We start from the raw sequence: 22,630 nt of genomic DNA, 5'->3' as shown, positions 1-22,630 counted from the left end.
GCAAGTGGGGTTAGCGTAGATAGAGATCACCGTCAGCATGGACAAGATGGGCCAAAGGGCCTGTCTCCGTGCTGTTTCTCTCATTCGGTGAACTGGGTGCCACTCAAGTGCTGCGTTGAGTAATTTTGAAGCTTGGCTCATGCAGAAGGCTCCATCACACGGCTGGCTTGTGGGTTATTCCACCAGTGATTTAACCGGAGTGCCTGCTGCCTGCCCCAGCTCCAGGGACCCGGCTTCGATCCCAACTACGGCCGCCGTCTCCGTGGAGCTTCTGCACTCTCCCCGTGGTCACGTGAGTTTCCCCCGGCTGCTCTGGTCTCCTTCCACATCCCAAGGACGTGCTGGGAGGTTAATTGGCCGTGTACATTCCACTGAAGTGTGGGGTAACAGAGGGGAGTTGATGGCTGTGTGAGAAAGCAGTTCAAGGGGCACAGGGTAATAAGGAAGGGAGTGGGACCGATGGCATTGTTCCCCAGGAGCTAGCATGGACCAATGGGCCGAATAGAAGATATCTTTACAGCGAAACACACAGTGAAATGCATCTTTTGCGTAGAGTGTTCTGGGGAGCAGCCCGCAAGTGTCGCCACGCTTCCGGCGCCAACGTAGCACGCCCACAACTTCCTAACCCGTACGTCTTTGGAATGTGGGAGGAAACCGGAGCACCCGGAGGAAACCCACGCAGACACGGGGAGAACGTACAAACTCCTTACAGGCAGCAGCGGGAATCGGACCCGGGTTGCTGGCACTGTAATAGCGTTACGCTAACCGCTACACTACCGTGCCTGCCCCTTCTGCATTGTTATAAGTGTAGCCAGAGGGGCAGCATTTAACAACAGCAAAGTCCAGGAGTTTAATGAGTTTTGTGTAGCCAGAGGGGATGTCAAGAGAAGTGTCCTTATGCAGAGTCAGTGGAAATGTCGTGGAAGAAAGTTCGGTGGTGATTTTGGGAGGAGAATTGGACGTGTGTTTGTGGGCTGCAGAGTGAGAGCGGGTGAGAGGGACGAACAGCAGATGTCTTCCCAAGGGCCAGCACCACAGGCTCCATGGGCTGGTTGTGATTCTGCCCTCGTGGACAGGTCTGCGCCCACACACAACATGAAGCACACAAGTTAGGAACCACTGAAATTCTTCTCCGATTTCGAAAGGGAACGTTCGATAACAAAGGTCGCTCTTCCCCCTGCAGGGCTGGGCAGGAGCGAGTGGGCCCCTGGATGGACTTCCGATGACTTTGAGCTGCTGTGTCCGGGCGGTGGTCGGGCCCCAGTCACAGAGTGGGACACCTGCAACCTGGGACCCATCCCCCCAAACATCGTCATGACCAGGTCCGTCATCGCCACCAAAGCTAAAGACTTCCTGATGAAATCCCAGGTTTGTATCCACCGAGTGGCATACACTTCATCCTTGGGGGTGGGGGGGGGGGGGGTGAAGAGGGGGGCTGGCTACAGGAAGAAGAGGATGAAGAATTGGTTAGAAAGTCAAAGTTATACAGCACGGAAACAGGCCCTTCGGCCCAACTCATTTATGCTGACCAAGGTGCCTACCTGTGCTAGTCCCTTTTGCCTGCATTTGGCCCGTATCCCTCTGAACCTTTCCTATCCATGAACCTGCCCAAGTGTCTTTTAAATGTTGCAACTGTACCCACCTCTACCACTTCCTCTGGCAGCTCGTTCCACAGACCCACCACCCTCTGTGTGAACAAGTTGCCCCTCAGATCCCTTTTAAATCTTTCCCCCTCACCTCAAATCTATGCCCCCTAGTTTTGGACTCCCCTACCCCGGGGAAAAGTCTGTGACCATCCACCTTAGATACGATAAGATTTCTTTATTAGTCACATGTGCACCAAAACACACAGTGAAATGCATCTTTTGCGTAAGTGTTCTGGGGGCAGCCTGCAAGTGTCGCCACGCTTCTGGCGCCAACACAGCACGCCCACAACTTCCTAACCCGTACGTCTTCGGAATGTGGGAGGAAACCGGAACACCCGGAGGAAACCCACGCAGACACTGGGAGAACGTACAAACTCCTTACAGACAGCAGTGGGAATTGAACCCCGGTCGCTGGCGCTGTAATAGCATTACGCTAACTGCTACACTACAGTGCCTTATCTATGCCCCTCATGATTTTATACACCTCTATCGGGTCAAAAGATACCAAAAGGCCGGGGTCTGTACATACACTGCCCAGAGCGATCCCTGGCATTGTACCATTGTGCCCAGTGCCTGTGGTTTCACCTCTTTCCAGTGCCACACGAGGGGTAAAATAACCTGCTTCTGGCAACTGGACTCAGTTCCAGCTTCAATAGTCAAAATCAAGTTTATTGTCATCTGCACAAGTCAATGTGTGCACAGGTGCAACGAAAAACCTACTTGCAGCAGCATCACAGGCACAGAGCATCATTTGAGCAGCACTCACAAGAAAAAACGTAAACACAAATTATACCCAGTTTTTAAAATTTTCATCCCTGAATTTGATGTGCTGGTGTCAAAGCCCAAGGCATGTCGCTGTGTGACGGTGCCAACCTGCTCCTGCTAACTCTTCCCCACAAGATAGTAGACACGTCTCTTAGATAGACACATGACTGATAGAGAAATGGGGGGCTATGTGGGAAGGAAGGGTTAGATAGATCTTGGAGCAGGATAAAATGTCGGCACAACATTGTGGGCCGAAAGGCCCTGTACCATGCTGTGATGTTCTAAAATGGGCACGTGGGCCGTGCTCTGGGTTCCCCCAACGGGTGGTGTCAAGCTCCTCCACAGCTGTTTGCTGCCGCACGCACCCAGGTAAATGGGGAGGACTTCATTACACTCCGGACTTCTGCCTTGACTGACTTGCCTCTGACCTGCTCTTGTGGCCATGCTGAATTTCTAATCAGTGGTGACACGCACCCCCCCCCCCCCCCCCACCGCCTCCCCCCAGGGTATTGAGGGTGGGTTTTAGCAATGGTAATGTCAGTGATTATCAGGGTGGGTGGTTGGACCCTCTCTCTTGTTGGAGATGGTCACCCCCTCGTCCTTTCATCCACTAAGGTCACTTGCCAAAAGCCAGCCCATGCCTGAATGTTGGCCAACTCTTGCTGTACACAAGCCTGGGCTGCTTCAGCTACTGAGGGGCTGTGGACAGAATTGAACATTGTGCAATTGTCAGAGAACTTCTCCAGAGGAGGGTAGAGCCTAGGATAGTGTCCTGAGGAACTGTGGTGATGTCCTGGGACCTCCGACAACCACCAGCACCTTCCTTTGTGTGAGAGGTGACTCCAGCCACCGGGGCAACGCACACACAGGCACTGGAGGAACTCAGCAGGTCGGGCAGCATCTATGGACGGAAATGGACAGCCGACATTCTGGGTCGAGGCCCTTCATCGGAATTCCCTCCACAGACGCTGCCCAACCTGCTGACCTCCTCAGCACTTTGTGTGCGTGTGTTGTTCCAGGCTCCAGCATCTCCAGGATCTCTTGCCTCCAACCACCGGAGTGTTTTCTATTTGGTTTCCATTGCCTGTAGATTTACCGGGGCGCTCTGATGTCAAAGGCCGTCACTGTCACCTCACATCAGGAATCCAGCTCTTGGGGCCACATCTGGACCAAGGCCGTGATCAGGTCTGGGGCTAGTGCCTCGGACAAGACGTTCACTGGCCATCAGTGAACTGACTGGTAGAGGGTGGGTGCCGTGTATCAGCGCAGCCAATGACCACAGTCTCACCCAATGAGTGGGTAGGATGTGGCGGAATTAATTTGCCCTTAGTCTTGTGAACAGGATGTTCCTGGGCAATGTTCTACATTGTCCGGAAGATGCCAGCGTTGTCAGTGGATGGGAACAGGTTGGTCAGAGTTGTAAAGACAAGGTCTTCGGGACAATGGTGTCTGGTGGTGCAATTTCTGCTGTGTCCCGTTTCTCAGGCACACTATCCAGAGGGAACGCTGCATTGCCCTGTGCAGCTTGGTTTAACGGAGGCTCTGTCCATCTGTTGACTAATGTGGCCCAGGGTGACGGACAGAGAGTGCAGTTGTTCACACAAACACACACATTTCCGAGGACGTTGCCAGGACTAGAGGGCCTGAGTCACAGGGAGAGGTCGGCCAGGCAAGTGTAGGAGAATGAGGGGCAACCTTACAGAAATGTTTAAAATTATGAGAGGTGGACGGTAACAGTCTTTTCCTCAGGGTAGGGCAGTCCAGAACTAGGGGGCGTAGATTCAGGGTGAGAGAGAAAAGATTTAAAAGGGACCCTGAGGGGCAACTTTCTCACACAGAGGGTGGTGAGTATATGGATCGAGCTGCCAGAGGAAGTGGGTGAGGCTGGTACAATAGTATCATTTAAGAAGCACTTGGATAGGTACATGGAGGGGCAGGGCTTGGAGGGATATGGGCCGAACGCAGGAAATTGGAACTAGCCGGGTGGGCACAGTGGTCGGCATGGACTGGTTGGGCTGAAGGGCCTGTATCTGTGCTGTATTGCTCTCTGACTCTAAACATATTTTCATTTATATTCAGAAGTCTGATTGCACGGGCTGGTTTACCCTGATCATTCCGAGCTTTGGCAGCAGAGTAGCTGACGTGCATCTGAGGCTGGTTTGACGACATTGGCAGATCTCACGTCACATTTCCGGAGCAATATTCCAAAGCAGATGGCTGACTAGGTGTCCCAGCTGGCTCAGAGGCCCTGGAGAGACGTCCCCCTGCCGGTCTCGTCACCTTTTAGCTCCAGCTATCCCTGTATTTGATCCCACAGAGAAACAAGGCCCTGGCTGAACAAGCAGCGGTCAGCTTACCAACCCTCCTCCCAGAGCCACCAGTGTGAGGTACTGAGAGGCAACATCCCCTGCGCACTTGCAAATTACATGCAGCACAGAAACAGGCCATTCAGCCCAACAGATACATGCTACCTCAACTCACCACACTTTGTCCACCCTGATCAACAAGTCCTATATTTCTCCTTCTTCCCCTTCCATTTGGATGCATCTGTGTTATCTCACACTGCGCCGTGTGCTGCCCCGTGTACTGCACCATCTGCTGCGCCGTGTACTGCGCCGTGTACTGCACCTCTCTGGGAAAAGAAGTTTCTCTCACATCCCCCACTGCATCTTTATTCTTTCCCTCCTCTGTTTCTGGCCCTGGTTCCACTCTCCCCAACAGCCAAGACCTCTTTTCTCTCTTACTCTGTCAAACTCTATTGTAATTGTGCACACCTTGGCAGCCAGGATAAGGCAGTGGCCACGTTGTGCTGGAGCTCTCTGGGTGCCTTGGGGAGCACGTGCACATTCCATACTGGGAAGGCGGGAACACTTTGTGGGAGGGTTCCTCAGTCTCTTTGTCTCCAGAGATTCACCCGCTTCTGAGAGAAGAAATTTCTTCTTACCTCAGTTATAAACAACTGGGCATCATTACATAACTATATCCCCTTGTCTGTGGCCCCCCCACTAGTGAAAACATCCCAACTTACACCCTGTCAAGCCCCCTTAGGATCTCAGACACCAGAGATCCTGCAGATGCTGGAATCTGGAACAACACACAAAGTGCCAGAGGAACTCAGCAGGTCGGGCAGCGTCTGCGGAGGGAAATGAACAGTCGACGTTTCGGGTCGAGACCCTTCATCAGGACTGGAAAAGGAAGGCAGAAGCCAGCCCCCCCCCCTCCATTTGTCTTCCCTCATTCCTGTGGCCCCCTTCTCTTCCCCCTTCCCCCTCCCTCATGACCTGCCCGTCTATTCCTCACCTCCTTCCCTTTATTCCATGGTCCATTGCCCTCTCCGACCGGATTCCTTCTTCATCAGCCCTTCGCCTCATCTACCCATCACCTCGCAGCTTCTTACAGCTCCGGGCTCACCCCTCATCTGGACTCACCCCTCACCCGGACATACCCCTCATCCGAGCTCACCCCTCACCCAGGCTCACCTCTCAGCCAGCAGCCTGTGCTCCTCCCCCTCTCCCACCTTCTTATCCCGGCTTCTCCCCTCTTCCTTTCCAGTGCTGATGAAGGGTCTTGACCCCAAATGTCGACTGTTTATTTCCCTCCACAGATGCTGCCTGACCCCCTGGGTTCCCCCAGCTCTGTGCATGTCGCCCTTGGCATCTCACACATCTGAAGGATTGCCCCACATTCTAAACTCCCAAGGAATACAGACCCAAAGTATTGAGTCTTTCTGGGTGGGATCTGAGGTCCGGCTGGAAACCTTTGCTGGTCGCCCATGTGTGCCAGGTGTTGACCAGTATTGCAAAGCGGGGGCCAGACTGCACCCGGGGTGAGGCAGGGGCTGACCTCGGACCTTCCCCTCTCAAGTACCACTCACTGGTTCCTACTCACTCGGCAGGAGCACCTTGGCCCTGGCTCCCACTCCGAATTTCAGCTCTTCCAGTCCCAGAAGTACGGGGAAAGTGACCTGCTCTTCAAAGATGCCACCAAGTGTTTGACCGAGGCGGCTCAGCTGGACTACGCGGACATCCTCGGCCACACGTTCATCAGCCTTGCCAAGTTGGTGTTCAGCTGCACGGACTCAGGTAGGGCGTTCCCCTAGCGCCTGGCTCATTCCCGGCGGCTCGGACGTTCCTCGCCTCCCTCGCAAAGATCTCAAACACCATCTCCCAACCTGTTGCTCCGTAGAAATCCTGGAATTCTGCAGCCGGGACATCTGCAGCAGCCACTGGTGAGGCCGGGCCACAGGGAAGAGCCCAGCGTCTCACTGCTCCACACTGCCGTGTGTTCGATTCCTGCACCTGTGGGACAGGTCACTGACAACGCTTCTTGGCGCTGCCCGAATGCAGAGAATAATCATTTACAAACACGCCAATAAGGATCCGGGGGAAGGTAACAGTCTGTGTAAAATGGGTGGCCTTGAATTAACTGTTCACTGTTTGCATCTCCACTGGTCTGAGCACTTGCATCCCCCCGGTAGATGGAGGTCCCGGGACCCCACGCCCACGCACCGACCTGAGTCGCCCATCAGCTCCAGTTCCCCAACCGAGATCAGTCTCCCGGATGGGACGGAAGCCCAAAGCGGGCACCCAAGGGTGGCTGTACCTCTCCCACCTGGGGGTGCAGAGCTGGACGGAATTCCGCGACGGGCAGCTCCCGGCCTGGTGGGGGAGGGGGTGAAGGTGGGGGGTGAGGGGGGATGAGGGAGGGGGGGGTGAGCAAGGGGTTGAGGGGGGTGAGGGAGAGTGAGGGAGGGGGTGGAGGTGAGGGGGAGGGTGGCTGAGGGAGGGTGGCTGAGGGAGAGGGGCTGAGGGAGAGGGGCTGAGGGAGGGGGTGGGGAGGGGAGGCGCCGCTCACTCCCACTCCACTCCCAGCCACAGCTGGGCGCTGGGTGTCACCAAGCTGGGGGTGGAGGCGCCTCAGTAACGGGGGTCGAGATCAGGGCTGGGACCACAGGGGTGGCGCAGCGGGACCACAGGGGTGGCGCAGCGGGACCCCTTCCTGCCCCAGTCCCCGCAGGACGAGCCAGCAGCCAACTCCTGCCTCCACTTAATGTGTTTACAGACCATGAGGTGTGGGAGCAGAATTAGGCCATTCGGCCCATCGAGTCTGCACCGCCATTCATTCATGGCTGATTGTTTTCAATGCCATTCCCCTGCCTTCTCCCCATCACCATTAAGCGCCCCTCCCTTACCAACCAAGAACCTACCAATCTCTGCCTCAAGTACACCCAGTGACTGCCCACGGTGGCAAAGAATCCCACAGGTTTACCACCCTCTAGCTGAAGAAATTCCCCCTCATCTCAAGCTCTAAAGAGACGTCCCTTTTTTGGTATTCTCCACGTCCGCTCTATCCAGGCCTTTCAGTATCCCATGGGTTTCAATGAGATTTCCCCCCACCATCCTTCTGAACCCCATCGAGTCCGGGCCCAGAGACATCAAACGTTCCTCATACGTTAACCCTTTTGTTCCTGGGGTTGTTCTTGTGAACTTCCTCCGGGTCCAGCACGTCGTTCCTTGGATACAGGGCCCACTGGTTAATTGGTTACAGGCAGCAGGTCTGTTACGGGGAGGGGGTGGGGAGAGGGGCCTGGGTCACAGGCCTGGTTCTGTGCTACTTGGAGCTGGCAAATTGCCCCCCGGCTGTGTCTCTCCTGAAGTGGACTCGTCCCCTGCATCCCATTGACTCCGTGGGGAGGGGGGGGGGTGGGGTGGGTCACCACATTGAGCAGGAGACGGTGAGCCAGCTGTCCGCTTATAGTGAACGGCGGGGGGGGGGGGGGGGAGAAGAGGTGAAACAGGTTCCTGCTTCTGGCTCAGACAGTGGGACGGGGGGCGCAGACTCCTCCCATGTCGCTGCGCCAATCACAGAAGGTAGGACAGCGCAGGAGCAGGCCCCTCGGCCCCCGAACACGATGCCTGCCTGCATGTGGCCCACATCCCTCCGTTCCCTGCCTGCTCACACGCCTGGCTGAATAGCTCTTAAACATTGCTGCTCTATCTGCCTCACCACCTCCCCTGGCAGCCCAGTCCAGACACCCACCACTCTCTGTGTAAAAAAAACCTGCCCTGCACATCCCCTTTAAACTTTCCCCCGCTCACTGTAAACCTCTGCCCGCCAGTGTTTGACATTTCCACCCTGGGGAAAAAGACTTTATCTGCGCCTCTCGTCGTGTTACAAAAGCTTGATCAGGTCTCTGGAGAAAACAACACGAGTTTGTTCAACCTCCCCTCAGATAAGATCTCTTTATTAGTCACATGTACATCGAAACACACAGTGAAATGCATCTTTTGCGTAGAGTGTTCTGGGGGCAGCCCACAAGTGTCGCCACGCTTCCGGCGCCGACATAGCTTGCCCACAGCTTCCTAACCCGTACGTCTTTGGAATGTGGGAGGAAACCGGAGCACCCGGAGGAAACCCATGCAGACACACGGGGAGAATGTACAAACTCCTCACAGACAGTGGTGGAAATTGAACCCGGGTCGCTGGCGCTGTAATAGCGTTATGCTGACTGCTACACTACCGTGTAGAGCTAACACGTTCCAGGCAGCATCTCTTCTCCACCCTCTCCAAAGCCTCCATGCCCTTCCTGTAATGAGGGTAACCAGAACTGCACACACATGTGGCCTGACCAAAGTTTTGTGACTTCCCGACTTTTATACTCAACACCCCGACTGATGGCGAGCATTCCACACACCTTCAGCACCCTGATCATCTGAGCAAATTCAGTGGTTAACAATCACCAAACATGCCCGGACAATTAAAGAACGGAAGATAATTACTGGAGTAAAGGGGAAAGGATAGTTTGAATGTGGGAGGGGAAGTGAGTGAGTGGTGAACCGTCTCCCCTATCACTGCCTACTGACCGTTCAAGATGAGGCGGGGGGTAATCGGACCCATTGCAGGATATCCCGCCGCGGAGGCTGGAGTGGATCCGAGGGTATTGCAGAGGGTGTGAGAACCGGCTGGGGTGCCCGCCCCCCCCCACCACCAACGGTTGAGAATTGCAGTTGCTGCCACGGGGAAGGGGGCGGAAGTGCAGTAGCACCTTTGCAACGGGATCTGTGGAGAACCGGCTGGGGAGGGTCGTTAAGATTTTACGGAGCCTCCCAGTGGCATCACTGACCGTTCCGAGGGGGGTGGTGGGGGGGCAGTGAGTGTAAGCTCGGTGGGGAGGGGAGGGGAGGGGAAGGGGGCCCAGCCAGGTCAGAGGCACCAAGGGGTGTGAGTGAGCAGAGGGATCGACCGGGGTCTCGGTGACTGCCGGACCCCAGCTCCGGCCCATGAGTTGCTGGGCCTGTCTCTGACCTCCTGTTTCACCCTGTCTGCAGCCTCCAGGATTGTCCCGGTGGTGCGGGGTCACCGGGGTGTCAGTGGGTGCGGGGTCACTGCCGGGGGGAGGGTCAGTGGGTGCGGGGTCACCGCCGGAGTGTTAGTGGGTGCGGGGTCACCAGGGTGTCAGTTGGTGCAGGGTCACCACCAGGGGGTCAGTGGGTGCGGGGTCACTGCCGGCGGAGGGGGGGGGGGTGGTCAGTGGGTACGGGGTCACCGGGGTGTCAGTGGGTGTGAGGTCAGTGGGTGCGGGTTCACCGCCAGGGTGTCAGTGGGTGCGGGGGGGGGGGGGTGGTCAGTGGGTGCAGGGTCACCACCAGGGTGTCAGTGGGTGTGGGGGGGGACAGTGGGTGCAGGGTCACCACCGGGGTGTCAGTGGGTGCAGGGGGGGTCAGTGGGTGTGGGGTCACCGCCAGGGTGTCAGTGGGTGCGGGGTCACCGGGGTGTCAGTGGGTGGGGTGTCAGTGGGTGCGGGGTCACCACCAGGGTGTCAGTGGGCGCAGGGGGGTCAGTGGGTGTGGGGTCAACACTGGGGTGTCAGTGGGTGCGGGGTCACCGCCGGGGGGGGTAGGGGTCAGTGGGTACAGGGTCACCGGGGTGTCAGTGGGTGTGAGGTCAGTGGGTGCGGGGTCACCACCAGGGTGTCAGTGGGTGCAGGGTCACCACCAGGGTGTCAGTGGGTGCAGGGTCCAATGGCCAGATGTCGGCTTCATCGCTGATTAAAGCTGGTTGGTTTGAAAACACACAGTGTCTGTGGGTGGTAAACTCTGGCGTGGGTGCTTCACACTCCCCTCTCCCCTCTGTAACAGAGCTGTTGAAGGCCAGTTTAACTCTCTCATTATACCAGTGTACGAATTATACCGCTGGGCCATTCTGCACAAAAGGAGCCAGATATTCCGCCCATCTATCATTTGGGCTGATTAATCCCACCCTCTCTGCACAGCCCTGCTTTATTTCCCCCCTTTCCATTATTCCTCTAACTCCCTCTGTAAAGTTATTACGGATTTGCCAGCGCAGAGTGCCTGCCCTGCTCACCACTGGCTACAGGGACATAGGTCCCCTCCTCTTTCCTCTCCTTCCGTCCCCAGAGGAACAGTCCCCAACCCACTTTCCAAAAATCTTCCCTCCAGTGCACTTCCAGTCAGCCTCCCTTCAGTTAAACCCACTCCGCTCCAGGGGTAAGATGTTCTCTGGTCTCCCCACAGAATGAAGTCCCTTCACTCAAAGCCCCTTCCTAAACCAAGGCACCCAGAATTACTCCACAACAGAAGCCCAATCAATGATTTATAGGTCCAGCCTAAATTCTACACCCAGTCTAGTCATATTTTAACTGTTAATATTGATGCTTCACACATTGTTTTCCACATGTGGGAGTAAGGTCAACAGCCAGAATATTCAAAGTGCACATTAGTTATCGTTTGAACTTTCCGCTGACACTCACTGAACCACCCAATACATAAATACGCCATGTCAAACTCAGACAGCGTATGTTTCTAATCGGACCTGGAGGAGAAAGAATCAGGGAAACACACAGCACAGAGACGGGGCCTTCAGACACTCGTCCCGTCTGCCTGTACTAGGCCCGTATCCCTCCACCTTTTCTACCCCCAGTACCTGTCCAAACATTGCATCTGCCTCCAGCAGATTGTTCCAGATATTCACCACCGTGTGAAAAACCTGTCCCTCAGATCTCCTCTCAATTTCTCCCCTCTCAGCTTAAACCTGTGCCCTCTAGTTCTAGACTCCCTTGCCCTGGGAAAAAGACACTCGATCCCTTCTAATCAAGATAAGATAATCTTTATTAAAATATCTTTATTGGTCACATGTACATCGAAACACACAGTGAGATGCATCTTTTGCGTAGAGTGTTCTGGGGGCAGACCGCAAGTGTCGCCACGCTTCCGGCGCCAACATAGCACGCCCACAACTTCCTAACCCGTACATCTTTGGAATGTGGGAGGAAACCGGAGCACCCAGAGGAAACCCACGCAGACACGGGGAGAACGTACAAACTCCTTACAGACAACAGCCGGAATTGAACCTGGGTCGCTGGCGCTGTAATAGCGTTACGCTAACTGCTACACTACCGTGCCTTCCCTCTTTTGTATGATTCTATAATCAACCACATTTCATATCCGGCATTACATTTAGAACATCTTTTAAAAACAAATTATTTCCTTGAGAATATAATTAAAGGAAGGAGTTTTCTACCAAATGCTGACACAGGGATGGGATTGTGCCAGACCCAAGACCACACCTTGCATTAGAGATCCCTGCATCACACCCACCATTCGCAGGCCTGAGGGTATTCGAGCCAGAGGCGGTGGGATGGTCACGGGACGGTGACATGACCTCGGGTAGTGGATCCAGAGGCCCAGGCCTCACCTCAGTGAAAAGGCTTCCATTTATAAATGCCACCTATAATCAGAGACGACTGAAATCTTTCAACTGTGTAAATAAATGTAATTAAAATGATTTAAAAAAAAACATTTAACTGACAATGAACATTAATTAAGGAATCAAACCACACACCCTTTCTGTCCAAGTCAATGCCTGGAGACGCTGGTGTAAACCTCAGGGGCTGGACACAAATTCTCTCCGGCCCTCTCATCCCAGCCCTTTTCCTGCATTCGGAGTGGGAGGTGGGATCTGCCCTCCAGCGCATCCCTAACGTGTGTGCTGCAATGCGCGGGCATGGAAGATTCTGGAAAGTCCTGACTCCATCAGGGGCTGGTGACAAAGATCGAGGGGACAAAACCACAGCCCCACCCGGAGTGGGACAAAGGACCGACTGCCTCTCAGAGTTACCTCCCAGCGATCGCAGAGAACTTACTGAACACAAAAATGAACTATAGAACACTACAGAAAACAGGCCATTTGGCCCTTCTAGTCCATGCCGAGACTTTACTCCGCTAGTCCCATTGACCTGCACACAGTCCATAACCCTCCAGACCTCTCCCGTCCATGTATCTATCCAATTTATTCCCAAGAAGAAATAATGAAAGTTCTGGGACAACAGTATGGCAGGTCTGAACAATAACAGCATGAACTTCTTGGATAACTCGCCCATTGTAAAATGTGGGAGTGGGAGACAGTGAAACCCTCAAAAACCTCCTACACCCAGGAGGGTGATGGTGGTGTCCATTCTTAAACTCAGTGACTCGAGATTTTACTGAGTTCAGTGTATGAACGGGACTGGACTCTGAAGAACAAACAGTTACGAGACTAAGGCACCAGTCAGAACTCACTCCCTACACAGACCATGTATGACCTGCTCCATAAAATGTTTCCAATCTCCCCTTGGGTATTCTTTTGCTATAATGGTCATTCCCATAACGTCTGAGTATCATCCTTTGAGGAGATGCCCACATTGGTACTGATCATCTTAAAACCCTCTCCCAAGCTCTCTGTACTCATTTCCAACAAACTAGAAACTCGTGGCTTGTCACCGAAACAGAGACCACTTGACTTCCCTATGCTGGGCCCTTTCCCCCACCCCAACCCTCAAATATGTCTGACTCCCAAAGATAAATGGAGAACTCGAACCCTCAGCTCTGCCCAGATCTCGGTTGTTCCACATGAATACATGCTTTACTGTCAAACTGCCTGAAGCACCCAAATATCTTAACCTGCACACGTAACCACCAACTCTTTGAAGAATTCAAGCAACACATCCTTGAATGTTTTTTTTTTGTTTAGTCTGGGCAAATATCCACTAAAGATGGGGATAGCAGGGAATGTTTCTCCTAAATCGGGACTGATTTACAATGCATTCAAAAGTAGCCTGAATGAGTGATCACCATGAACACACAGTGCAGTATGTATGGAACATGTTCAGAGTTGAAAGGGAGGCAAAGGTCCCTCAGCTTCAATGCCTCCTGAAACAGCTGTGATGCTGGAGATGGACACAGATTGCAACCACATGCCAGGAAGTTGTGGGAGCTTCCTGTGGAGAGTTTCCAGCATCTCCCTTGCTCCTCATTACTCAAAAATCGGATTTATTATCACTGACTTGTATGACGTGAGCAATACACACAAAGTGCTGGAGGAACTCAGCGGGTCAGGCAGCATCCATGGAGGGAAATAAACAGTCGACGTTTCGGGCCGAGACCCTTCATCGGGACTGGAAAGGAAGAGGGCAGAAGCCAGAATAGGAAGGTTGGGGGAGGGGGAGGAGCACACGCGGGCAGGGGACAGGTGAGTTCAGGTGAGAGGGGGAAGGTTGTGGGTGGGGGGAGATGGAATAAGCTGAGAGGTGACAGGTAGAAGAGGCTGAGGGCTGAAGGAGGAGGAATCCAGTAGGAGAGGGCAGTGGACCATGGAATTAAAGATGGGGGAGGAGATGGGCAGGTCATCAAGGCAGGGGAAGGGAGCCACAGGAATAAGGGAAGACAAAGGAGTGGTGGGGGGGGGGGAAGAAGAGATGGGGTCACCAGAAGTTAGAGAAATCGATTTTGAGGCCATCAGGTTGGAGACTGCCAAGGCGGAATATGAGGTGTTGTTCCTCCAACCTGCATCCGACCTCGACGTGGCAGTAGAGGAGGCCGTGGATAGACATGTCAGTGTGGGAGTGGGATGTGGAATTGAAGTGGGTGGCCACCGGGAGGTCCTGGCTGTTGCGGCGGACGGAGTGAAGGTGCTCGACGAAGCGTTCCTGAATCATTGAGTGCGGGTCTTCAGGCTGCTGGACCTCCTCCCCGATGGTAGTAACGAGAAGAGGGCATGTCCCGAGTGGTGAGGGTCTTTAGTGATGGATGCCGCCTTCTTGAGGTACCGCCTCTTGAAGATGTCCTCGATGGCGGGGAGGGTTGTGCCCGTGATGGAGATGGCTGAGTCTACAACCCTCTGCAGCCTCTTGGGATCCTGCGCATTGGAGCCTCCATACCAGGCGGTGATGCAACCAGTCAGAATGCTCTCCACCGTACATCTGTAGAAATTTGCAAGGGTCTTTGGTGACATAGCAAATCTCCTCAAACTCCTAATGAAGTGGAGCCGCTGGCGTACCTTCTTCATGATAGCATCAATGTGTTGGGCCCAGGATAGATCCTCTGAGATGTTGACGCCCAGGAACTTGAAGCTGCTCACCCTTTCCACCACTGACCCCTCGGTGAGGACTGGTGTGTGTTCTCCCGACTTCCCCTTCCTGAAGTCCACAATCAATTCCTTGGTCTTGCTGACGGTGAGTGCGAGGTTGTTGTGACACTACTCAACCGGCCGATCTATCTCACTCCTGTACGCCTCCTCATCACCGTCTGAGATTCTGCCAACAACAGTGGTGTCATCGGCAAATTTATAGATGGCGTTTGAGCTGTGACTAGCCACACAGTCATGAGTGTAGAGAGAGTAGAGCAGTGGGCTAAGCACGCATCCTTGAGGTGTGCCTGTGTTGATTGTCAGCGAGGAGACGTTATTACTGATCTGCACTGACTGTGGTCTCACGAGATCAAGGGTGGTGGACACAACTTTAACCTCCTTGTACCCCATTACCAAACTTGGCCATGCATTTGCAGGAGACACCTTTGAACTACACTACGGAAAATAATTGATTGGTAGCCTTCCATTTGCTTCTGGGTGGAATAGATTATATTTTATCATCTTACAAACACAGTATTCAGACTAGTCAGAATTTTGAGTCTGACCCCAAATTAACCCAATATACAACTATAGTGAAAGCCCTGTAGTTAGCTACCACTCTGTGCTTCACAGCACCCAAGACGACTTACTGAGGGAGCTCTGGAGACTGTCACTGGAAATTCTGCAAGCAACCTGCAGAAAACTTCTTTACCCAGGCAGTGATTAGAATGCAAAACTCTCAACCACAAACACGGTCACAGCCGAAGCCCAGATACATTTGATGGGACAGACAAACAAAACGCAAAGCAAACATTAGTTTCCACAGACTGGGAAGAGGCAGGTACACCGAGCAGTTAGGCCAAGTAACTGGTTTCAGTCTTATCTTTGTAATTCACAGGACAGTGTGAAAGGAAGTTTTGTATTTGTAGTGCACCCTTCAAGAAATCAATGTCCCACTTTACAACCAATGATGTGCTTAATACTGTTTGTACAAAGCAAGCTCCCACAATTAATGAAAGACTGATCTTAAAGGAGAAAGGCTCCAGGGATAATTCATGACCTCCTCAATACAGCGCCAAGGAATCCTTTACATCCATAAAGAGTCCTATTTAACCTTCAAACGCGGCACTGCAGCTGCACTGTTTTATGCGACAGCAGCATCAAGGGTAGCTAGCTGCAATCGGCGCATTGCTGGGATCACTGCCTGCAATGGGCCCCCCATCCGTCCCACCACACATGCTTGTCACTGATGCACTCTAGGGACACTGCCATGCCCATGGTCGGCTGATCGATGACAAACTTATCGAGCCCCTGACTGCTGATTAAAAGTCCAGTTTTGCCTCTCTGCACCACCACTGATGCCCCACCTCCACTCTGTGAGGGGAATGGTATTTGCACGAAGGGCTTTAGGGTGGGGCTGCCAAAACCCACAGTCACAACACATTCATCATGTTAGTGAATGAACCCTGCATCATGGTTAATGTTAGTTGTAGGAATTCATGGTTTCACAGCCTCGGGCATCTTGATTCACACCCAGCTTGTTACCCGAGCAGTGTGTAATGTAATAACGTTAAACCACTATCCAGACCAGCAGAGCCATAGTCCCAACAGTTCCAGGTGAAGGCCGGCAAGAAAGCAGGGCCGCCCTCCCTCCCAAACCAGCTGCAAAGTACAACGTCTCAGTACTTCCACAACGAATTTAACTTTTACCACATCGGATTTCTGACTTCAGCTTCAACAGTTCCAGCCCGTCCCTGACTAGTTCTCCTCCCTTCCCCACTGCTCGCAGCCCAAGGGAACCTTAAACCGAGAGGCAGGACGTGTCCGGAAATAGTTGCCCACGGGGAGGGTGGTGTAGACAGAGAGCTCCCCAGACACTGGTGTAGTTCAGAGCAGATCTGTGGGTTGGAGGGGGGGCTGAGGCACCAGCAGGAATATGCTCAGTGGGCCAAACGGTTCACAGGCATCCTCCTCAGTGGTTCCTACACCCAGACCATGGGCCCCTCCAACACCAACCCCGCCACTGTGGGGCACCCCCAGTGCCAACCTCACTGCCCCCCCAAACCACCCTGAGGGGCACCCCCAGTGCCAACCTCACTGCCCTCAGGCCCCCCCCCCCCAAAACAAGACAAACAATTAAAAAAACACATTTTTATTAGTGTCATCGAAAATATACAGGAGAACTCTTGAACAGAACACAATAGAAGATCTACATAGAGGGTGCACAAATCACTCAGGTACTCAAAAGGTACCAGTTAATTGCATTTACAATAAAGCGGTATAATGGATTAGAAGCTGGTCAAATGCACGACATTCTGATCAACAAGACCAATCCAACTTAGTAACCAGCACTATCCACGAGGTATAATGTCCCTGGTATCAAACCAAAGGTCAGAACCTCCAATAACAGCATTAAGGCGGCAGCAAAGAGATGGAGTACAATATCTAGCAGAGACGCACGTGCGTACAAGTGGGAAAAGGTTCCCAATGACTGGAGCCTCTGCATTGGTTGGAGCATCATAGACTTGGTCCCAACCTCTGCTGTGTTAACTGATCTGCACTGGAGACTTCACATTCGCCCCAATTTTCCCTGGGCTGGGAATCAAAAGCGCCCGCTTCACGGCTCCAGTTGGACAGGTACAGCAGGCGAGGCAGCTCAGAACCCCAGAGGCAAAACAGTCAGCAATCATTCAAACGCTCGAGTGACTGCGTGTTCCAGAACTGAAGAGGGCACGCAAGGTCAGAAGGCAGCGACGAACAGCACAGCAGGGTGAAAGTTACACACACCACTATTCCTGGAGGCATCAGGTCTGGGGACTAGGCAGAGAGTTATTTCAAAACCTGGTGCACAGTGCAGAGGTTACATCCGACTCCCTCCAGGGGTACTTGGGGCATGTTAAGATGCAGAGAAACATCAAGGGGTAAACAGAAGCACTTTATAGATGGTTAAACTCTATTGACTGCCCTCGCCTTCATTTCATGCACATTAAATAGGAAATGTTTGCTATTGAAACAAAAAAAAAATCAGGTTCACAGTGTACTTTAAAAGACTACACACAAAGTTAAAAGGTTAGTGTTGGTGTGCTCCAGATGCATCATGAGACAGTTTGCAAACTCTGGTCAGTGACGTGGAATAGACTTCTGCTTTAACAGGATGTGCGAGTGAGTGAACAGGTCATTCCCCCCCCCCCCCCCGGAGCACATGGACATCGTTCTGTAAACAAACCTCCAAGAAATAGGTGTGATCCCATTCTCAACCCAGGCTGTACAGAGTCTGGGGGCCTGCGAGGAGAAAGTAAAAGTGCAGGGAATACTCTGCAAGTCAGGCAGCATCTGGGGAGAGAGGAAGGGTAATGACCTCAGTTCAGAACCAATGAGGAAATCTCACATCACTGGCAACCACCCACTTGGCAACAGAGGGAAGTAACAGTTAAACTAAGTGTCCCCTGACAGGGACTCTTTGAGGTGTCCGTTCCACTTCTCAGCAGCTACCTGCTGGTTCACGTTAAAGGTTTCCTCTCATTCCACACGTACTCTCATGTTTAAAAGAGGAATTGATGAGGATTGACAGGTTTCCACCTGGCCAGGCTGTCTACAACCAGAGGTCACAATCGAAAAATAAGGGGCTGAACATTCAACACCGAGGAAGACATTTCTTCAGCCAGAAGGGAGTGAACCTTCGGCATTCTCTCCCCAAGAGGGCTGTGGAGGCTCAGGTGCTCAGATATTCAGGGAAGTGAGGTATGGAGTCAATGCAGGAAGGGTCAGCGGTGATCTCAGGGAATCCCAACTCCCGCTGCTCTGTAAACCATTCAACCGTCCCAGTGAGCCAACCCCAGCTGAGAGACTGCACCAGATGGAACTTGCACCCGAGCAGAGGAAGGGTGGGGATCTCCCAGCATCAGGTGTCTACAACTGCAAGGATACTGTTGGCATCAACTGGCGCGCAGAGGCTGTAACATACCCGAGCTGGTGTTCCTTGCAGTATGGAAGGGAGTGCCGCACTCTCAGATACCTTGCCTTTGAATGGTACTAAACCGAGACCAATCAGTACTCTCTTGTGCAGGGCATGCAAAGATGCAAAGGCATTAAGATTTCACATGACAATTAATTATCACTGGAGCAATTTGCACCTACTGCAGCCACACACGTTATAACTCATTGCATTTGATGCTGAGCTACTGCTTCAATGTCATTGGATCAGGTGATCAGTCATGTCTCAGTTACAGCTTGCAGAACCTTGCTGGGCACACCATTCCCACATGACATCAGTGGCCACACTCAACTGGCCACAAGGATCCAGGACACTCCCAGAGTACAACAGTTGCATAAATGCGAGTTCTTTAAGCTGGAAGCAAGCCCCAGAGTTGAGAATTACATTCCAGCTTTACACCGACTGCTGTTCTCCTACCATCTCGCTGCAGGGAGACAGTTTTACAAGTATCCTGAAAGGGAACCACCATCTCCTGCACCTGAAACCCCCGTGGATGGACAGGGTCCAGAAGACTTGTCCTATTCTAACTCATTCATTCAGCAGCCCACAGTACCAGCACAGCACAGTTGTTAAACAAGTCAAGGCTGACCCTAGGCTGGAAGGCCATTTGATCGGAGCACACATTCATTCTTACTGGAATTCCCTGGCATAATTCAAGCAGTCTGGCCAAGCTCCCACTCACAGTGGGGCTGATCAGACACAATACTTTTGTTTGATGTGGGAGAGCGAGAGCTCGTGCAGTTACAGAAAGCACTTGGATTAAGAGATGCCTTTCACAGCTCCGGCCCATTCTCTCTGAAGAAATGCCAGAAGTGCAGCAGCTACTTCACCTGTTGGCTGACGTTTTAACATTGGCCACGACGCAGGTTTCCTACAACTGTGAAATCTCTCACCCCCACCCCAAGATGTCAGCATCTCCAACAGGGTGGCCTGTACAGCACCGGCAGAGTCAAACCTTCAATCCACTACCTCTGGAGGAGAACGCGGCACAGCTGGGAATGCAGCAATTTTATGATGTTTTAGTGAGCATTCAGGACTTAAGGTGCAGTGTTTATACAGTAAATGCCTCAGTTTTCCATGCATGCTGGATTACAAACCCTCATTTGTACTAATGAGATCTACACATCCACTTAACTCTGGTTAGGTCAGTCATTGCCAATACACTACCAAAATACAGCACTGAGTTAATTAAATCTGCAGTAATTGTAAATTTGATTCATATGACCAATGCAAATTAAGCATTTTGCCAGTGTTTAAAAAAAACACACACACACGACCCACGTGGTGGTGCAGCACCACTCTCTGGTGACACACACCCTCCGCAGCTAAAGGCTGATGCTGACCCCAAAGGTCATTCTTACTGGGAAAAGCCTGCAGGTTGATCAGTTGTCCTCTCGCTGGTCATTTTCACCTTTACTTGCATTTCTGGAGGTGACAGACAGACAGGCACACAGACACAGTCAGTCTTTACTTTGGAATATTTACTTTTAGCACTTCAGGCTCAAGTTGTCTAGATATTTAGGTATATAAAAAAATATCAGCATCCATCCTGTGTCAAACCACACTCAACTAGAAAACACTTAGGAGGTGGTGCCCTAAAAAGCACAACGGATCCAGCCTAGACCAGTGAAATTCAGATCTACTGTCCTGTAAACATTAAAAGATGCTCTCTGCTTAAGCCACTCTCTCCTCAAGAGTGATAAGAAGTTGGTTTGCAGCAAATCAAATGTTGGTAGGAGGGTGAAGCAGCTTCATTTGATTGCGAGCGCAAGGTGAATTTCATCTCACCGATGTCCCATTTAGTTCTGAGTAATTCTCCACAAATGCCTTCTGAATAAAGGTAGAATATTCTTTCTTCCGCACACTCACAGCAGGAGTGGGGCAGTGCTATTTGCACAGGAGGCTGTTTTAAGACTTGCCACCTCCATTTTGTGATGCCTCATTTAAAACAAAGCATGCAGCAGCCTACAAACTCCACGCTATTCTTTCCCCAGTCAAACCTAAAGAGGTATGCACACAGTGCAACCTCCCCTGTAGTGAAAACAGACCTGGACACACCCCAACAGGTTACATCCATCAGAGGCCTTCATCCTCTCCAGCCAGGAAGGCTTCCAGTTCAGTGAGTTTTTGGACGAGCAGTGAATCTACCTCCTCTTCCCGCGTGCTGGCCTTCCTGCCCCGGGTACGGCTCGGGACCTTCACTCCGGCGTGAGTTCGTCGCTTGCGGGGAAGCGTGTAGTCTTGGAACTCTAAAAGACGCTTGCGTTTCTGGAGGCTGGTGCAGACGAACGAGCCCTTCTTCAGGACAGGCTCTTCGAAAATAGTCTCCAGGTACTTGCTGCAGCGAGAGAGAGAGCGAGAGCGCAAATTAATCACAGGGGGAGAAAAGTCAAGCTGTTATGAAGCATCTTTACATCCCTCTAAGGACGTCCAGTGCGTTAGAAGCACATTCCCTGTTCTGAGGGGGAACTGCAGCAGCTGATTTGTGCAAAGCAAGCTCCCACAAACAGCAGCGAGACCACCACTACACAACGTCTTTTACTATTACTGAGTAAGGGGCAAACATCGGCCGGGATACCAGGGATAACTCCCGACTCTTTCAGAAATAATCCCATGGGAACGTTTACATCCACACCCCAATAGTGCAGCACTCAGAACTACATGGATATCAGGCTCTCATTTCTCTTGGGGGTGGCACAGCAGTGAGTGCTGCTGCCTCACAGCTCCTGTGACCTGAGTTCAATCCTGACCTCGAGCGTTGTCTGAGCATTCCCTCCTACATCCCAACAATGTGCCAGTGGGGTAATTGGCTGCTGCAGATTACCCCTAATGAAGGTAAACTGTACAGGAACCAAAAGGGGACTTGGTGACAAACCACTTGCTCCAACACAAGCAAATGGTTGCTGATGTCCTCCACCCTGGCAAACCTACAGTTCCCAAAACAGAAATCAGGGAAAAGTTGGCAAAAAATGTACACCACCAGATGTTGTGTTCGTTTTTGGCTTCAGGACACGGTTTGGTGGTGGCAGAACAACAGGATTTGCCATGGTCTACGATTCCTCGTATTACACCAAGAAGAATGAACCAAAGTGCAGGCTAACAAGGCACGTTCTGCTGGAGAGGAAAAAAAAAACGTTTCCAGGAAACAGCGAAAGGAAACGAAAGAACAGAATGAAGAAAGTTTGTGGTACAGCTAAAGCTAACATCGGTGCTGGCAAGTAGACATGAACGTCTCTTGAAATGCTGCGTCACCCATGGATCACCACTTCTGATTATTTGTCCTCATGCTCAAATAAATACTGTAAAAAGTGGCAAGTTGTCTTGGTTATATAGTACTGATTTTTCTTTTTACCTGTAAGGGTTTGAGCTGTGAGGATATACATAAAAGATATTAACTTTAAGATTACAAAAAAAGAGGTAAGTTGGTGGGCATGTGGAGGGAAATAAGGGGAACAGAACCAATTGGATGGCGCTGCTGGAAGCTGGTGAGAGTCTGACAGGCCAAAACAACCTCATGTCAATTATGATCTTTTGTTTTTGTGCTCAAGTCTCTGGAAAAAAAAGACTTGAACCCAAAACTCTGACTCAAGAGGGCATCCGAGTCACAGCTGAAACTTCTGTACAACTGCTGTGTACAAGTATGTGTTGTACTGCTTCAGGTAACACCTTTCCACAAGAGTGCAGGTCACAGTGAGAACTCCACTGATCTGATGCTCCTCCCCACCCGCCCCCGATGGTTTGGGATGACTCAGGGCCAGTATTGCGTGCTGCACACTGGTGCCCCCAGAATATCCCCTCCCAAAAGACAATGACAACTAACACA

At 52.1% G+C, this 22,630-nt stretch overlaps 2 protein-coding genes across 2 annotated transcripts in view; one reads left to right on the top strand and one right to left on the bottom strand.

Annotated features, from left to right (window-relative positions):
- The window catches only part of sxph (saxiphilin), a 63,233-nt gene extending 56,506 nt beyond the window's left edge, over positions 1-6,727 (top strand). Inside the window, exons 17-19 of the mRNA XM_052032490.1 lie at positions 1,184-1,368; positions 6,307-6,493; positions 6,597-6,727. Coding sequence (XP_051888450.1) covers positions 1,184-1,368; positions 6,307-6,493; positions 6,597-6,643 — 419 coding nt within the window. The 3' untranslated portion in view covers positions 6,644-6,727. The remainder of the gene's footprint in view (positions 1-1,183; positions 1,369-6,306; positions 6,494-6,596) is intronic.
- Positions 6,728-16,952: 10,225 nt separating this feature from the next.
- The window catches only part of wu:fi75a02 (uncharacterized), a 53,810-nt gene continuing 48,132 nt past the window's right edge, over positions 16,953-22,630 (bottom strand). Inside the window, exon 10 of the mRNA XM_052032039.1 lies at positions 16,953-21,145. Coding sequence (XP_051887999.1) covers positions 20,884-21,145 — 262 coding nt within the window. The 3' untranslated portion in view covers positions 16,953-20,883. The remainder of the gene's footprint in view (positions 21,146-22,630) is intronic.

The sequence above is a fragment of the Pristis pectinata genome, chromosome 17 (assembly GCF_009764475.1).
Source record: "Pristis pectinata isolate sPriPec2 chromosome 17, sPriPec2.1.pri, whole genome shotgun sequence".
Taxonomy (NCBI): Eukaryota; Metazoa; Chordata; class Chondrichthyes; order Rhinopristiformes; family Pristidae; genus Pristis; species Pristis pectinata.
The sequence above is the reverse complement of the archived record's forward strand: the minus strand, read 5'-3'. Positions and strand labels throughout refer to the sequence as shown.